The 17,692-nt window shown below is 44.6% G+C and overlaps 1 protein-coding gene across 3 annotated transcripts in view; it reads right to left on the bottom strand.

The window, feature by feature from the left end:
- Window positions 1-17,692, bottom strand: part of KRIT1 (KRIT1 ankyrin repeat containing) — a 352,560-nt gene that overhangs the window by 15,693 nt on the left and 319,175 nt on the right. For all 3 annotated transcript variants that reach the window (XM_082257822.1, XM_082257820.1, XM_082257821.1), the window contains 5 exons: window positions 17,451-17,607; window positions 15,897-16,004; window positions 14,257-14,413; window positions 5,152-5,303; window positions 82-248 (listed from right to left, as the gene is read on the bottom strand). In XM_082257822.1, the coding sequence (XP_082113948.1) occupies window positions 82-248; window positions 5,152-5,303; window positions 14,257-14,413; window positions 15,897-16,004; window positions 17,451-17,607 (741 nt within the window). The remainder of the gene's footprint in view (window positions 1-81; window positions 249-5,151; window positions 5,304-14,256; window positions 14,414-15,896; window positions 16,005-17,450; window positions 17,608-17,692) is intronic.

Here is a 17,692-nt window from a genome sequence, read left to right on the forward strand (position 1 = left end):
AACATTGACCGTTGTCCAGCAGCTGCCACTGGGGTCCTGCGCTAACTATGTAACCCTCCAACACTCCCTGACATCACTTACTTGAGGAACCCTTGCTTGTGCTTCTTGCTTTCATAGTTCCCGTATACGATCTGAAGGAGCAGGCTGGCCAGGGTGATGAGTTTCACATCTGCAGCTGGATAAAAACCTTTCAGCAGGTTGTACCGAGCCTCATCAAACAGAATCAGAATGGACAAGGGGTCTTCAATCTGAGATAAAGCACAGACACGGGAGTTAACTGCAAGATGAAATACTCTAACAATATGGAAGAAAAATAACAGCAGTGGACAATGCGCACAGTCATACAAAAATCACATAAAAAGCCGCATTCCCTACAGGAGTCATTTCAGCCATTGCATGGTGCTCTATATAAATGTGAGCAGCACCAGGAGAAGAGAACACATTCCAGAGATGCTCGGAGTTAGGTAAATAGCCTCCTATGATAGCAGCCATGACTGTCAAAAAATATATGGATATCCACTTAATTTGAACTTTTTTTTTTTTTTAATTTATTAAGTTTTTTAAAATCATGATTTATGCCAGAAGGAGCCCAACACCTGCTGTCAGAAAGTGAGAATGCATTATATTTAACATGCAACATATCAGATTTACCTGACCTAAAAAGAACCTAAGTGGTAGTAAAGGCTGAAGGTGTTTTTATCCAAATGCAGTGGTCTCCAAACTGCAGCTTGGGGGCCAGATGCAGCCTTTTGCTTGCCTTTATCCGGCCCTTGGTGCAGTGTTCCTCTCACTGATACAAGACACTATTCCAGGGGTCTCAAACTGGCAGCCCTCCAGCTGTTCTGGAACTACAACTCCCATCATGCCTCTGCCTATGGGAGTCATTCTTGTAACTGTCAGCCTTGCAATGCCTCATAGGAATTGTGGTTCTGCAACAGCTGGAACCAGTTTGAGACCCCTGCACTATTCCAACCACTGACACCAACGATGGGACATAATTCCCCCCATTGATACCAATGATAGGGCATTATTTTTCCTACTGACACCAACAATGGGGTACTATTCCTCCCACCAACATCCTGCCCCCATAAAGCCTGAAAGACTGTAAATTGACCCTTTGTTTAGAAAGTTTAGAGACCCCCTGCCCTAATAAATTTTCTTCATTAGAAAAGGTAAAAAACGTTTATGGTCACCCCCCCCCCCCCCGAACCTTTAATTACCCAAGCCCGATCCAGCAATGTGCCCTCTGCTCCCCCCCCCCCCACTGGACTCCGTGATAATAGTGGGAGCCATTGGCTCCTGCTGCGGTCAATCTGATCCAGTGACGAGGTGCACAGTGTGTGTCAATGGAAGAGCAGCAGCCAAGTGCGTTGGTGGGGAACCCCACAAGAGGATTGGGGCGACTCTGTGCAAAACCACTGCACACAGCAGGTATGACATGTTTGTTATTTTAAAAAGATAACATTTTTACCTTTACAATCACTGTCAGCCCTGCTTCACACTGCACACCGCATGTGATTCGCACAGAAAATCGCACATTTCTGTGTGTTGCAGGCGAGTGTGTAATGCGATTGGAGCCCATTCACTTTTAAAGCGGTAGTATCCTGCTTTTTTTCACTTTTAACTATAGGTAAGCCTATAATAAGGCTTTCCTGTAGGTACAATTAATATCTCCTAAAACGGCACGGTTTAGAAGATATTTGCAGTGCATGCAGCCGCTCACGCGAGTGGCGCATGTGCTCTGAAGGTCCGGCGGACCTTCAGCTTCCCTTGCCAGAAAATGACTCCTGCGCGCATGCGCGGGAGTGACGTCATCGCCGAACCCGGAAGAGACGCCGTGGGATCATGTCACCGCCCGCAGTGGTGTCCGGGGGTCCGTGTCGGGACTTCGTTCTAAGGTAAGTAATTCATAATGAGCTAGTATGCGATGCATACTTGCTCATTATGCCTTTGTCTTGCAGGTTTTTTAAGGCTCAAATCGCACCGCATCCACATTAAAAAGGCGTGGGCAGCTTTTTTTTTTTTGCACCTAAACCTGATTGCATAGATGTTTGCACTGCGTTTTGCAACCTGATCTTGGTGTGTCAACTTCTGACACCCACAGCAGATGGCATGAACACAGTGCGGGAAATGCACATGAATTGCTGAGTTTTCCACATTGTATCAGTGTGAACCAAGATTAACTGTAAAAAGTAAAGCTTTTTGGTTTGTAAATTACATACTATGTCTGTTTTGCAAGAAAAAACTCTTACCTGCCTGTTTGCAAGCATCTGAAGAATGCACCCTGAGCTTCACACATGCAGCTCATTTACATTATCAGTACGCCTCGTGCCATAATAAATTAACTCCTTTACACATGCCTGGGAGTTATGGCATCCCAAGCTAACTTCCTTGGATGGCCAAAGATCCCAAACATGAGAAGAGGTCGATGCTTAAAGTGATTTTTTTTTTTTTTTATTAAAACAAAGATGTTGCCCTCGATGCTTGTAAAACGGTTTGCCCCAAATTATCGGATCGCCTCACTCAATTGTATATCCTACACCGCTCATATATCTCTCACCACTCATGCTTACCAAATACAAGAGGGATAGTTGCTCTCTATGCCCTATGTGCAGACTGAACCAGGGCACATTCTATCATTTACTCTGGGGCTGCCCGAAAGTTCAAGGGTACTGGGAACAAAAATTGTAAAATTTCTGCACGATAATATGGGCTCCCCCTTAACACTGCTCCCCAAACCATGTCTTCTGGGGATATTCCCAGATACAAGTCTTGATAAATTCACCACAATTTTTTTTGCAAGAGACGCTGTTCACGGCTAGGAAACTAATAGCTAGACAATGGATGCGTGACAGGCCCCCCCCGAGGTCGGTGACTGGATGAGGGAGATCAACACCACTATACCGTACACAAGACTTATCTACACCCATAGAGGTTGTCCCACCAAATTCAACAAAATCTGGGATAGATGGCTTCAGGCCCCAGAGACGTGTATTTAACATGGTTTATAGTATTAATGTTTTTGTTATCCATAACATGCTGATTTTGAGCATCTCCTCGAGGCACACTGCTGTGCAGTACTTTTCTCTGTTTAAGCTCTGCTTTTATTGATGCATCTTGTGTTTCCTTTACAAAATACAGTCAGGTTTATTGTTTTGAAAAACTTTTATTTTTTTGTATGTGATGGATGTTTCAACGTTTACCTGCTTCTGTACACTTAATTTTATTCCCCGCTTAACTTTCAATAAAGAAAACGGTTTGATTTAAAAAAAAAAAAAAAAACGTTATACTTACCTGCTACCTTACTTCCATTAGAAGTCTTCTCAGACGAGCGCGTAGGGCACGGCGTGCTGACGTCACTGCGCTGCCCAAGAGAACGGGCTATACGAAAGCCGGCCGGCTTCCTTGAACCTGTAGCGTTTATCATTCATCTAAATGGAAGTGTAATCTTTTAATTTAATTTGTTTAACCACCTCCCACCCGGGCCATTGTACATATACGGCCGGGTGGGAGTCTTGTCCTTCTGATCGGACGTTCCAGAACGTCCTTCAGAAGGAGCGAGAGTGCGCCGCCGCGGGCACTCGCAGCGGCGCGATCTCGATGTGCCTGTGTCCCTCGGACACAGAGCGACATCATTCGGCAGGAGGGCCCTGTGATTGGCCCTCCTGATCACATGACGGCTGTGTCCAATCACAGCCGTCATGCAATGTAAATACAGCCGTTGTAACGGCTTCGATCTCTTCTCCTCCTGACAGATCCTGTCAGTGAGGAGAAGAGGAGGAGGATTGGTGCTGAAGCTGGGGGGGGGGGGGGGGGGGATCAGTGAGTATTTCTAATTACTCACTGATCACAGGGGGGGGTCTGTGCTGGTAATCAGAACATTGATTACCAGTGCAGCCCTGGGGGGGGGGGGGGGGCGGCCACTAAGCCACCAGGATCAGTGCCCACCAATGCTGCATATCAGTGCCATCAGTGCCACATATCAGTGCTGCATATCAGTGCCCATCAGTGCTGCATATCAGTGCCACCCCATCAGTGCCAGCCCATCTGTGCCACCCCATCCGTGCCTCCTCATCATTGCCTGTCAGTGCGGCGTCATCAGTGCTCATCAGTGCAGGAAAAAACGTATCTATTTACAAAATTTTATAACCTAAACAAAAAAACTTTTTTTTTTTCAAACTTTTCAGTCTTTTTTTATTTGTGCACCAAAAAAGAAAAAAACTGGCGGTGATCAAATACCACCAAAAGACAGCTCTATTTGTGGGGAAAAAAATGACACAAATTTGGTTTAGGTACAGTGTTGCATGACCGCGCAATTGTCATTCAAATTGCAACAGCGCTAAAAGCTGAAAATTGGTCTGGGAAGGAAGGGGGTTTAAGTGCCCAGTATTGAGGTGGTTAATAAACTTGCTTTGCGGTATCACACTATTAAGTTTATGGTCTCCTATATGGTGCCACCGGAGTGTCTACTTGAGACCAGTATCAGGATCAGTGTAATCCCTCTCCTCTTGGCCATATTTATATGGGCTCACTGAAGCAAGGAATATCCTACGTTAAGTGATCCTGTGAGGAGACTATTTGCACAGGCTGTTTTATACCAGGATCTGGTAAGCGGATATGCATGTCATATTTGTTGGAGCACCGTGGTGACAGCAGGCATTGGATCCCTATTTTTCATCCACTCCACTTACTCCTATCAATTTTGGATTCTTTGGGTTTCATATGTTTCTATATGGATATTCATTTTATTATATTTATTCATATCTATATTATATTCATGTGTTTGTTATTTTTAGCGGTCATTTGCTAGCAACTTTGGATGCAATATATTGACATTTTAGGTGTCATTCACATATTATATTTGTCTATTGTATCATCTCTCCTGAGATGGGTTTATTATTCATTGTCAATCAGATAGATGTTGTTCACATTAGCGCAGCTTTCTTTCTTTATATGATATTTTACATGCATTTATTCTAAAAAAGATAATACATACAGAAAATATGAAGATAGAAAAAAAAAAATTTAAGTAAAACAATATCTATTCCATTTAAAGTTGTCTAATCAGGAAAAAAAAAAAAAAAAAGAACCAACTTGATTAGTTGCTGCTTTTTGCACTGTCATTGAGTGGGAGATGTCCACTCGCCTCACCTTTTTCTCAACGTCCAGCGGCAACTTTACATCTCTGCGTAGGAAGAGCTGCGGAGTCTCCCTCTGAGGGTCCAGGTTGGTGAGCTCATTAACAATCTCTGCCCAGTCCCTGATGTGTTGCAGAGGTTTGTGGAATGGCTTTAGCTGCAGGCCTGGAAGAATTAAAAGTAACAAAATAAAGAAACTTTGGAAAATCAGGAAACACAATCACAGTGCAATTTTGAGAGTGACTTTGTGAAAGCGAGATAATGGCGGTCATAGACAGGACAATTTAGAGGCAATTTGATGCCTTTCAGCCACAATTGTTTGTACGTTTTCAGTGAACAAATGATCAAAAATGGGGTGAAAATTGTATGAAACCATCTCAACACCACTCAAAATGGCATCTTTATTTGATTTTACTCCTCAGTTTTTCCCTTTAATTCCCTGAAACCAAGAAACATTGGCACTTAAAAGCAAGAAAATTGCAAAGTGCTTGGCCAGGGTTTACAGTATAAAGTGTCTAAGCAGGTTACTGCAATACAACGTGAATAGCAGTTAGTGCCGGTTTGGCATGTAAAGGTTAACTGTTCTTTTAGAACACCTCAACTCTTCACCTTGTAAAACAACCCGTTCTGTTTAACCAGTTCCCGACCGTGCTATAGCCAAATGATGGCCACAGCACAGTCTCCTAGTTCTAGGAGGGCGCCTATAGACGTCCTCCCAGAACCCCAGTCCCCTGCATGCATCGAGTGCGAACTGCGACCTTCGGGTAAAGGACCAATCACAGCGGCCCTTCAGCTGATCACATGTACACAGACTTGCCGGATATCAGGAGTCCTTTCCTCCCACGCTGTGTCTGTGGGAGGAAAGGAGAGCTGTTAACCGGCAAGCTCGTCAGCACACAGTTTACACTGATAATCAGTGCCAGGGGCATAACTACAGGGGTTGCCATTGCCAGGGGGCCCGTGTGGCTCCCCTGTAGACCTGGATAGGAGGGGGCGGGGGGTCAGCATGTAGAGAAATCACTGTCCTTTTTCCACCTGTAGCTGCAGGTGGAAAATGGAGGAGATTGGTTCCTCTGTATGCTGCCCCCGCCACTCCTCCTATCCAGTTCACTTTTGTTCTGCTTTCTCTGGGCCCCTGTGTGCTCCCCTGGTTCCCCCCCCCCCCCCCCACTGTGCTGCCAGCTTCCTCCCTCCCCTCTCCTGCCGGCTGCAGGGGATGTGTCACAATAGAAAACCAGGAAGGGGGGGGGGGGGGTCGGTAAATATGTAATTTACCAGTTCCTTCCTTTTCTGAATGGACAGAGCCATAGTCAGTGACATTGTAAAAAAATAAAATGATAAAAAAAAAAAAAAAAAAAGAATACAATTAAAATACCAAAAAATAAAAACTACTGATACCACTGGGAGAACTTCCAGGAGCGCAAAGGTCAGTGATCGCAATTCCACCACCATGGAGAGGCCCCAAGATGGCAGGAAGGGGGCCCACTGCAGAACTTGTGAAAGGGTCCCGCTGCGGGACCATAATAAAGGGCCATGCAAGGAGAGTAAAGGGCCCCAGGATCAGTGGGAAGAGTCCCAGGCTTGAAGGGAAGAGCCTCGGCCAGAGGTCCGGGGGGCCCTTCATGGTTTCTTGCACCGGGGCCCTGAAGGCTCTAGTTACGCCTCTGATCAGTGCCCATCAGTGTCGCCCATCAATGCCGCTTCATCAGTGCCCCATCAGTGAAGAAGAAACATTACCTATTTGAAAAATTATATAAAACAGAAAAATTTTCAGTCTTTTTTTCATTTGCTTAGCAAAAAACAAAAACAAAAAAAAAAAACCCTATCGGTTATTAAATACCACCAAAAGAAAGCTCTATCTGTCTAAAAAGAAATTATAGTTTTATATGGGTACAGTGTTGAATGACCATGCAATTGTCATTCAAAGTGTGACAGTGCTGAAAGCTAAAAATTGGCCTGAGTAGGGAGGGGGTGAAAGTGCCCAGTATTAAAGTTGGTAAAATAGAAATGAAAGGCAAAACATTTGGTTTATGGATATAAAAAAAAAATACCGCCCCCCCTTTTTTTTTTTTTTTTTTTTAGAAGTGATCACATACCCTCAGTTCTCAGCTGAATAAGAGCTGGGAGAGTAGAAGCAACAGCACACTGATCTTCTCAGTGTAAGGGGGTGCAGCAGGGGAGTGTCAGGAGAAGTCTGATCATTGGAGAGCAGGCTAAGTGCTGACTCTCAGCATAGCTAGAGAACTGAAAACAGTGTGTTCTCGTGCCTAGTGTGGTCAGTTTTAATAGGAAAGCAGATGGACTGGCAGGATCACCAGGGATTTCACACAAAGGAAGCAATACAAAGAGAACAGGATACTTTTTCATACAAAGTACATGGAACAGCAGGCACATATTAGGAATATGAAATGTTGGGTTTACATATTCTTCCATAAGTCCAGGTAGAGCAAACAACTTTGCAAATATAACCTTCACCTTTTGTTTGGGGCCAGATTAAACATTGCAGCGTTACATCCATGCGGTCTGCAGTCTGGACCGATTAACTGAAAATCAGACAGACAATCATCCAAACAAGAAGACAGGAGTTGGAACACGGTCACGGATCTTCTATGCTTTAGCTTGATAAAGCTCTAAGCTTGATAGAAAGTGAACGCGTTTCATCCCAAATAGCAATGCTTCAACTATGAGTAAGGCCATACCAGCTGAACTGTGTTAGTCTCTCTGTCAAGCTTTGAATGTAACCCGAAGATCTAAAGAAGAACAGAAGATCTGTGACAATAATAGTGGATGATAGGCTCCAGTGAGCACCAGGGTCCCTTGTTGATAAAATATGGGGAATATGGAGTATGGGTGGAGGAAGTGGAGTGTTCTCTCATTTTCTGTCCAACTGAAAACGAAGACTGTGAATAAGGTAAGCATCTGCTTTAGGGACACATTTGACTTCATGTCTTTGCTGCCAGAACCCATAAATAACAATTTCAATGCTGCACTGCATTCATGTAATCACCACATAGTTACATAGTAGGTGAGGTTGAATAAAGACAATAGTCCATCCAGTTCAACCTGTGTAGGTGTGTGTGGCTGTACTCATCTCACATACCCCTGAATGTTCTGATCCTTGAGATGTAAGTCTAAGAGTCTTTTGAAAGCCACCATACTACCCGCAGAAACCACCTCTTGTGGTAGAGAATTCCACAATCTTGTAGCCCTAACAGTAAAGAACCCCCCACGTTGCCTGTGGTTAAAACGCTTCTCCTCTAATCGCATTGTATGCCCTCGAGTCCTCATGCAATCCCTTCGAATGAACAGCTTTTTTTCTAAGCTGGGATCCCCATTAAGATATTTATAAATTGCTATCATGTCCCCCCTCAGACGTCTCTTCTCCAGGGAGAATAAATCGAGCGATTGTAGACGCTCTTCATAGTCAAGGTCCTCCAATCCCCTAATTAGTTTAGTTGCCCTTCTCTGGACTCTCTCCAGCTCCAACACATCCCTCCTGAGGACTGGCGACCAGAACTGGACAGAATACTCCAGATGCGGTCGGACCAGAGTTTTATAAAGTGGAAGGATTATAGTCTTATCTCTGGAATACATCCCTTTCTTTATGCATGCTAATATTCTGCTGGCTTTGGCAGCTGCCGCTTGACATTGCATGCTGTTGCCTAATCTATCATCAACCAAGACTCCCAAATCCTTCTCCATTTTTGATTCCCCCAAGGGTTCCCCTCCTAACGTGTATTGTGTTTTTATGTTTTTAGTCCCCAAGTGCAAAACCTTACACTTCTCCACGTTAAACCTCATTTGCCATGTCGTTGCCCACTCTGTAATTTTGTCCAGGTCATTCTGTAGGATATCTGCTTCATGCTGTGCAGTTATTGCCCTGGCCAATTTTGTGTCATCTGCAAAAACTGATAACGCACTACTGATCCCGTCCTCAATGTTGTTTATGAATGAATTGAACAAGGTTGGTCCCAGGACTGAGCCCTGGGGCACCCCGCTTACAACCTCAGACCAGTCTGAGTATGCGCTGTTTATTACCACCCTTTGGACACGCCCTTTAAGCCAATTCCGTATCCAAGAGCAAACTCTGCTGTCGATACCTGCAGACCTTATTTTATAAATTAAGCGCTTGTGGGGAACTGTATCAAACGCCTTAGCGAAATCCAAGTACACCACATCCACTGGTCTCCCCCTATCTAGCTCACAGCTTACCTCCTCGTAGAATGCTAAGAGATTGGTTTGACAAGAACGCCCATTTGTAAACCCGTGCTGATTACTGCTGATGATGTTGTTGTCTTTAGCAAACTCTACGATATAGTCCCTTATCATCCCCTCCAGAAGTTTACATACTATTGATGTCAAACTGACAGGCCTATAATTTCCCGGGATATGCCTCTGGCCCTTTTTGAATATCGGAATCACGTTAGCTTTCTTCCAATCCCCTGGTACATCTCCTGTCCTAATACTGTCAGCAAAGATCAGGAACAGTGGTCTGGATATAACCTTACTGAGTTCCTTGAGTACTCTCGGATGTACGCCATCCGGGCCTGGTGATTTGTTTGTGTTAAGTTTATCCAGCCTTTCCCTAAATTTCACCCTCTGTTAGCCATAGTGGCAAATCCTGTGTATTACTACTAACCATACAGTCATGCTCAGTGTACCCCTTCGTTTCCTGTGTAAAGACTGACGAGAAAAAAGCATTCAGCACGGTTGCTTTTTCAGTGTCCTCTGTAACCATCCCCCCATCATCGCTAATTATGTGTGCAATATGCTCTGCCCTAGTTTTTTTGCTGTGGATATATTTAAAGAATTTCTTTGGGTTTTTTTTACTATCCTCCGCTATTTGTCTCTCAAAGTTGATTTTAGCCATTTTGATTTCGTGTTTACTTTTCTTATTTGCCTCCTTGTATTGCTCGAAAGCCAATACAGTGCCCTCTGATTTATATTTCTTGAAGGCCAATTTTTTTCCCCTAATAAGTTTTTTAACGCTACGGTTTAGCCAGCCAGGTTTGGCTTTGTCTCTTCTAAATTTATTTCCCATAGATGCAAGATGCCTTTGCCTAATATGTTCCTAAAGCATTCCCATTTTTCCTCTGTGGTCAGGGATCCCAGGGTTTGGTCCCAGTTTACCCTTTCCATCAATGAGTACAATTTTGGAAAGTTTGCCCTTCTGAAGTTTAGGGTTCTTATGTTCCCCACTTGCCTTGTTATATTGTTATTTATACTAAATGTGATCATCCTGTGATCGCTAGAGCCCAGGTTGTCCTGGACTCCTACCTGCGAGATTATGTCTGGGTCATTAGTGATCAATAGATCCAGGACTGCATTTTCTCTAGTCGGAGAATCCACCAACTGTGACATGTAATTATCCAGTAAGGTTTCTGTGAATAGGCGGGCCTTCTGTGAGTGTGCAGTCCCCTCATCCCAGTCAATGTCAGGATAATTGAAGTCCCCCAATATGATGACTGATCCCAATTTTGCCACTTTACTCATTAGTGCTAAGAATTCCAGCTCTACCTCCTCCCCTTGGTTAGGTGGCCTATAGCAAACCCCCACAATTACTTTCCCCTTTTCTCCTTCCCTATGGAGTTCAACCCACACAGATTCTAAATCCATGCTCATCCCATCCGTAATGTCACCCCTTTCTATCACCTTTATATTGTTCTTGACATAGAGACATACCCCTTCCCCTCTTTTTCCTACCCTGTCCTTCCGGGACACTGAATACCCTTGGATATTGGCCAGCCAGTCATGTGAGGGGTCGAACCAAGTCTCTGTTATTCCCACAAGGTCTATGTCCTCCTCATGTACTAATATTTCCAACTCATCCATTTTATTAGCTAGGCTCCTGGCATTAGCATATACCCCTCTTAGTTTTACGGAAGTTGAGCGCAATTGGTGGTTATGTTTATTCCTGTTTGGTCTGAGGTTTTCCCGCACAGACCTACCGATTGGCGTTGTGGACCTACTGTCGCTGCTGACCCTACAACTGCCTTCAGTCCTCTGCTCCCTCCTGACTGATTCTACTTCTGAGCCCTCCCCCCCATCTCCTAGTTTAAAAGCCCCTCCAACTTGGTGGCCATCTTTCTCCCCAAAAGAGCTGTACCGTCCCCATTAAGGTGCAGCCCATCCTTACTAAAGAGCCGGTAGCCGACTGAGAAGTCAGCCCAGTTCTCCAGGAACCCAAACCCCTCCTTCCGAAACCAATTCCTCAGCCACTTGTTAAGTTCCCTAATCTCCTTCTGCCTATCCTGTGTGGCTCGAGGTACAGGCAGTATTTCAGAGAAAACCACCTTGGAGGTCCTTTTACTCAATCTATTACCTAAGTCCCTGAAATCGTTCTTAAGGATCCTCCACCTACCTTTAACTTTGTCATTAGTGCCCACATGCACCATGACCGCTGGGTCATCCCCAGCCCCACACAACAATCTGTCTGCCAGATCTGCGATGTGCCGAACTCGGGCGCCCGGTAAACAACATACTGTTCGGTTCACGAGATCTTTTTTACAGATTGCCCTCTCTGTCCTCTTGATAATTGAGTCCCCAACTACCACAACCTTTCTAACCTTTCCTGAGTTACAGCCCCCCTTCTTCCTGGAGCCGTCCCTCCCCTGGCAGCTGGGGGAGGGTGCATGCTCCAGCTCTGCCACCCCTGATTTGATATCCCCCTCAACCTGCAACTCGGCAAATTTGTTAGGGTCTATCAACTCAGGATTGGCCTCCCTGGCACTCCTCCCTCTACCCTTCCTAACAGTCACCCAGCTGTGTACCTCTGCTGCTTGCGTCCCCTCTATTCCTCCCTCCTCTATGCTGGCCCCTGCCAGCGCCTGATAGGTAATGTCCAAGCTCCTTTCCAGGTTGTTGATGCCACGCAGTGTTGCCACTGTGTTCTGTAGGTCCAGGATCTGGTCTACCAGAGCAACAAGTCGCTCACATCTTGCACAGCAGTATTCGCCCTCGATTGGTTCATCAAGGAACGCATACATGCAGCAAGAAGTGCACTGAGTGGCATCCGCAATCCTGTCGGACATTATTACCCACTACTCTATGGGGATATATTAACGACCTGCTCTTCCTTACCTACACTACCTCTGTCTCCCCTGGTACTAAACCTGGGGTCCTCACCAGTCGCTAAGATACTCACCAGTCGCAAAGATCCAACAGACGGTAAGATACTCACCAGTCGCAAAGATCCAACAGACGCAAAGATACTCACCAGTCACAAAGATACTCACCAGTCGCAAGGATACTCACCAGTCGCAAGGATACTCACCAGTCGCAAGGATACTCACCAGTCGCAAGGATACTCACCAGTCGCAAGGATACTCACCAGTCGCAAAGATACTCACCAGTCGCAAAGATACTCACCAGTCGCAAAGATACTCACCAGTCGCAAAGATGCTCACCAGTCGCAAAGATGCTCACCAGTCGCAAAGATGCTCGCCACCAGTCGCAAGATACTTACCAGTCACAAAGATCCACACCAGTCGCAAGATACTCACCAGTCGCAAGTCGCAGAGCACCTCTCAGTCTATAGTAACCCCTTAGTAACCTGTATTGCTTGTAGTGTTTGTACTTGTATGTAGTTTGTACTTGTAGTCCCCCCACCAGGAGATCAGATCAGATTGTTTCCAACTTACGTCCCTCGGTCTCAGTCTGGTCCTTGTCTCCCCTGCACTGGTTCCCTGGTCCGAGGCTCCGAGCTCCTGCTTCCTAGTGCGGCTTCCCCCGCTCTCCTCCGCACGTGCGTCTCCTGCTTCCTAGTGCGGCTTCCCCCGCTCTCCTCCGCACGTGCGTCTCCTGCCCCCGGCTGTCCCCCGCACTGGTTCCCTGGTCCGAGGCTCCGAGCTCCTGCCCCCGGCCTCCTAGTGCGGCTTCCCCCGCTCTCCTCCGCACGTGCGGCTCCTCCTCTACACACACACACACAGCTCTCAGCTCTCCTCGCTGTGTGTCGTTTCCGGTTTCTAAACTGCTAGATGCAGGCAGCCCATGTATGAGTTTAACTAATCCTGCCTATCCACCTATCATATCCATTGATACAGCAACAAACAAAATAAAATACTTTGACCAATTTGCTATCATTTTAAGATGTGTATATAGAGGGGGAAGGAATAGATCCCCTTCCAGATCTCTATTGTAGTTACATAGTTAATAAGGTTGTAAAAAAAAAAAAAAAAAAAAAAAAAAAAAAAACACACAAGTTCATCAAGTTTAACCAATAGAGAAAAAAATAAATAGAAAACCTCTATAAACAGAACCCAATACCCACAGTTGATCTAAAGCAGTGTTTCTCAACTCCGGTCCTCAGGACCCACTTACAGGCCAGATTTTAAGTATTACCTTGGGGAGATGCAGACTAGAATACTGCAATCACTGAGCAGCAAATGAGATCACCTGTGATGTAATTTAGTTATCTTGCAAACCTGGCCTGTTGGTGGGTCCCGAAGGGATGCAAAAAAAAAACCCCCTTAAGCCCCTTTCACACATGGGAGTCCGTCGGCAGACTCTGTTTATGTCAGCGGGGGATTGATTCACCAATCCCCCGCTGAGCAGGCGGATGGCAGCTCCCCGCCGCCATCTATGGGGGGAATCGGATGAGAACGGACCACCTGTCCGTTCTCATCCGATCCGCTGGACGGATGGAAAATAGGGTTTCCATCCGTCCAGATTTGACGGACCGGAGGTCAGTGGACATGTCTCCGCTGACATCCGATGCCCCATAGAGATGCATGGGGGGACCGTTCAGATCCGCCTGAAAAACTGACAGGCGGATCTGAACGGTCCGCTAGTGTGAAAAGGGCCTTATAAAGCAGGGTCCAATTTCCTCTAACAAGGTAAAAAAAAATAAAAAAATCCTTCTTGTCCCTGCTTAGTAGATTGCCTTACTTCCTGCCCTAGTGACCACACAGGAAGTGAGGGGAGTGTTTCCAACAGGGTCATAGACAGCAACATAAAGAGGTGCAATAATCTATAGAGTAAATGCAAAGCAACCAATCAGATTTCATGTCACAGAACCCAGATAAGTGAAAGCTGTGCCCTGACTGGGTTATTGCCTATTGTGCTCAGCTGTGGGTGGAGGAACAGGCTGGCTGCCATTCACGATCACAAGTCTCCTTACTGATATTTTCAGAACAGATCCAGATTGCAAAGAACTGTTGGGTTTCCTGAGAAAGACGCATCCCCTCCATAATCTGCTGAACCGTCGTGTTATTGCCATGCTTCAACTCCACTGAGCGGTAGGAGCCGTCCATCCGATAGATGCGCACCTTTTCATACTGGTGGAAAGAAAGAAAGAAATCAATGAAGGGCTAACAGGATGTTCTATTGCACACGTGAGAAATAATAATGGCCGATAAGCTCAAGTTTTAAGCATCCCACAATCTCAGAGCAAGGGTACACCTTCCACGTAGGAAGCCCATCAGTTTCTATTAAAGCAGAAGCTACCTAAAACACAGCAAATGCTGAGCACAGGAAAAGGAAAAGCTCCATACAGATTTCTTATCAGGAGTACTGGGAGATGGGTGCATTCTATACATAGAAGTGAAGTGATCATGAAATAAATGTAATGAGAAGACTAGGTCCCTGCGAACAGAAAAAGGCCCTTGGTGCTTTCATGGTTTACTTCAGTCCCAAATCTTTTCTTTTTGTTAGTTTATATAGGGCCAGAGTAGAACTTCCCTGGGGTAAGTGTAAGCCACAGTGTTCTCAGGAATAATACTCATTCATAACTGAACTGGCACTGCTTGTAGCTGCAGCACCAATGCCAGGTGTCTTTTTGCCAAGCCCTAGCCTCCTGGGATATCATCACCCAATATAGTTTCAAAAAGATCTAAAATGTATTAATTGGTCAGGATAGATTTTCCAAGCCAATAAACTGACGATTCCTTGTGGCAACACTGACTAGGGTAAAGTCTTCTGTCCCTGACATATGGGCCTTCTTATAGAATACCAGTACACAGGTATGTCATGCCAGACAGCGAAGAGAAAAAGGAGCGGAAGCAAAAGAGCAATAAAAAAAAAAAAAAGAAGAAGAAGGAGTGAAAACAAAAAGAGAAAATGAAAAGAGAAAAAAAAAGTAGAGAATGAAAGAATGTGAAAGCAAAAAAAAGGAGAGAAAGGAAAAAAAAAAAAAAAAAAAAAAGCGAAAAAAGCAAAGAGACAGAAAGTGAGAGCGAGAAAGCGAAAGCGAGAGAGAAAGCAAAAGAAAAAAAAAGAGAAAAAAGGAGAGAACGAAAGAGAACGCAAAAGCGAAAAAGTAGAGAAAGAAAAAAAGAGAAAATGAAAGAAATCGAAAAAGCAAAAAGACAGAAAGTGAAAGCAAAAAAAAAAAAAAAAAAAAAAGAAAAAAAAAAAAAAAAAAAGAAATAAGTGAAAACAAAAAGAAAATGAAAGAGAAAAAAAAAAAAAAAAAAAAAAAGGAGAAAACAAGAGAAAGCGAGAAAAAAAAAAAAAAAAAAGAGAAAGCGAAAAAGGAGAAAAAGAAAAAAAAAAAGAGAAAGCGAAAAAGGAGAAAAAGAAAAAAAAAAGAGAAAGCGAAAGAGAGAAAGCGAAAGAGAGAAAGCGAAAGAGAGAAAGCGAAAGAGAGAAAGCGAAAGAGAGAAAGCGAAAGAGAGAAAGCGAAAGAGAGAAAGCAAAAGAGAGAAAGCAAAAGAGAGAAAGCAAAAGAGAGAAAGCAAAAGAGAGAAAGCAAAAGAGAGAAAGCAAAAGAGAGAAAGCAAAAGAGAGAAAGCAAAAGAGAGAAAGCAAAAACAATCTTACAGGTTTGTTGAGGGAATTCTTCAGTAGCTCCGTTGTCTCCTCCCATTTGCTTTGCTTGTTTTCTTCACATATATCCAGAGGGGAGCGCCCCTGCTGGTCGGTGATGTGCTATAACCAAACAAAAAAGTCTTTGTAGTCTTTTGTTCACATGGAAATGATGTCAGAGCTGCAGTCTGCACACTTACAGAAGATGTAATGAGAGAAAACAGCAAAAGGGGAAGCTTCAGGTAGAAAGGGAAGTCCATCCATCAAACTGCTCTCTGTTTTGGCAGCCAGAAAAACAGCATGTTTCCCTAACACAGAGTTCACCAAACTACGGCCAGCAGAGGCTGCCTATGGTCTATATTATTATACAGGATTTATATAGCACCAACAGAGTGCGCAGCGCTTTACAATGTGAGGGAAGACAATACAGTTACAATACGATTCAAAACAGGAGGAACTAGAGGGCCCTGCTCATTAGAGCTTACAATCTACAATCTAGAAGGGGGGAGTGAAACAAAAGGCAATAACCATGGGGGATGTGTTGATGGAGAAAATGGAGGTATATTTGTTAGGTGTGGGTAGGATAGGCTTCTCTGAAAAGGAGGGTTTTCAGAGATCGCCTAAACGCGAATAGAGTAGGAGATAATTGGACAGATAAGGGTAAGGAGTTCCGTAGGATTGGAGAGGCTCTGGAAAGGTCCTGGAGGCGAGCATGGGAGGAGGTGACGAGAGAGCAGGAGGTTTTGAGAGGAACGAAGAGAGCGATTAGGTTGGTATTTCGAGACTAAGCTAGTCTATATAAAGGGGGACTGTGAGGAGACTCTGATGGGGATGTAAGGGTGATTGGGGGGGGGGATTATATGGGCACCCTTATGTAAAGGGGGGGTGCACTCAAGGAGGGTGGTAGGGTAATGACTCTAGTGGGGACCCTGATGAGAGGGATGAAGAGAAAGACTCTGAAGGGAACTCTGATGTGTGTTTGAGGCTACATTCACACCCAAGCGTCACATTTAAGTATTTTTATTTTTTCGAGCAGAATTGCAAATTTTTGCAGCTTTTGTCAGCCGTTTTTCATTTAAAAGGTGTGTAGAGTTGCTGAAAAAGGGGGTGGAGAGCTGCTGGTTGAGCAGAAAATGCACAACAAAATGCTTGAAAAAAATGTTTTTCAGGCGTTTCCATTGAAGTCTATGGGGACAAAAATGCTCAATTCTGCCTGAAAAGTAGCTCATGTACTTTGAGTGACAGGCGTTTTGCTACAAGCAAGAGGACGCTCAGATGTGAACAAGGACTATTGAAAACAATAGATTTTTGCTTAGCATTTTTGAGCTACAAAACACTCCAGTGTGAAAGGAGCCAGAGGGTGATTCTCAAAAAGAACACAGGTACAGAGGCACAGCAGTAGACTTGGGCACACCAAGGTGGTGTATGCCAATAACAGATAACTGCTAATGCATACAACTGAGACCTCTGTTATTATTGTGACATGCTTGCAAAATTGAGCATAGGGGAATCGTTTTATGACAATAGCTGGTATGAAACCATTTGATAAAATGATCAGTCCTGACTTACCCTATCTATCTCCGAGTGATTGAGGAGGATCTGCACGATTTCAGCATGGCCACCTCCAGCAGCGAAGTGTAGAGGAGAGCTGAGTTGTCCATTCAGCAAGTTGGGATTACATTTCCCTTTATCTAGCAACATGCTGGTGGCCTCCACCTTCCCGTACCTTGCAAAAAAAAAAAAAAAAAAAAGATATCGTTACAATTCCTCTTAGTCTGGCACTCCCTGTGCACCAATTCTATAGAACTGAT

Source organism: Pelophylax lessonae (assembly GCF_965119305.1).
Source record: "Pelophylax lessonae genome assembly, chromosome: 5".
Lineage (NCBI taxonomy): Eukaryota > Metazoa > Chordata > Amphibia > Anura > Ranidae > Pelophylax > Pelophylax lessonae.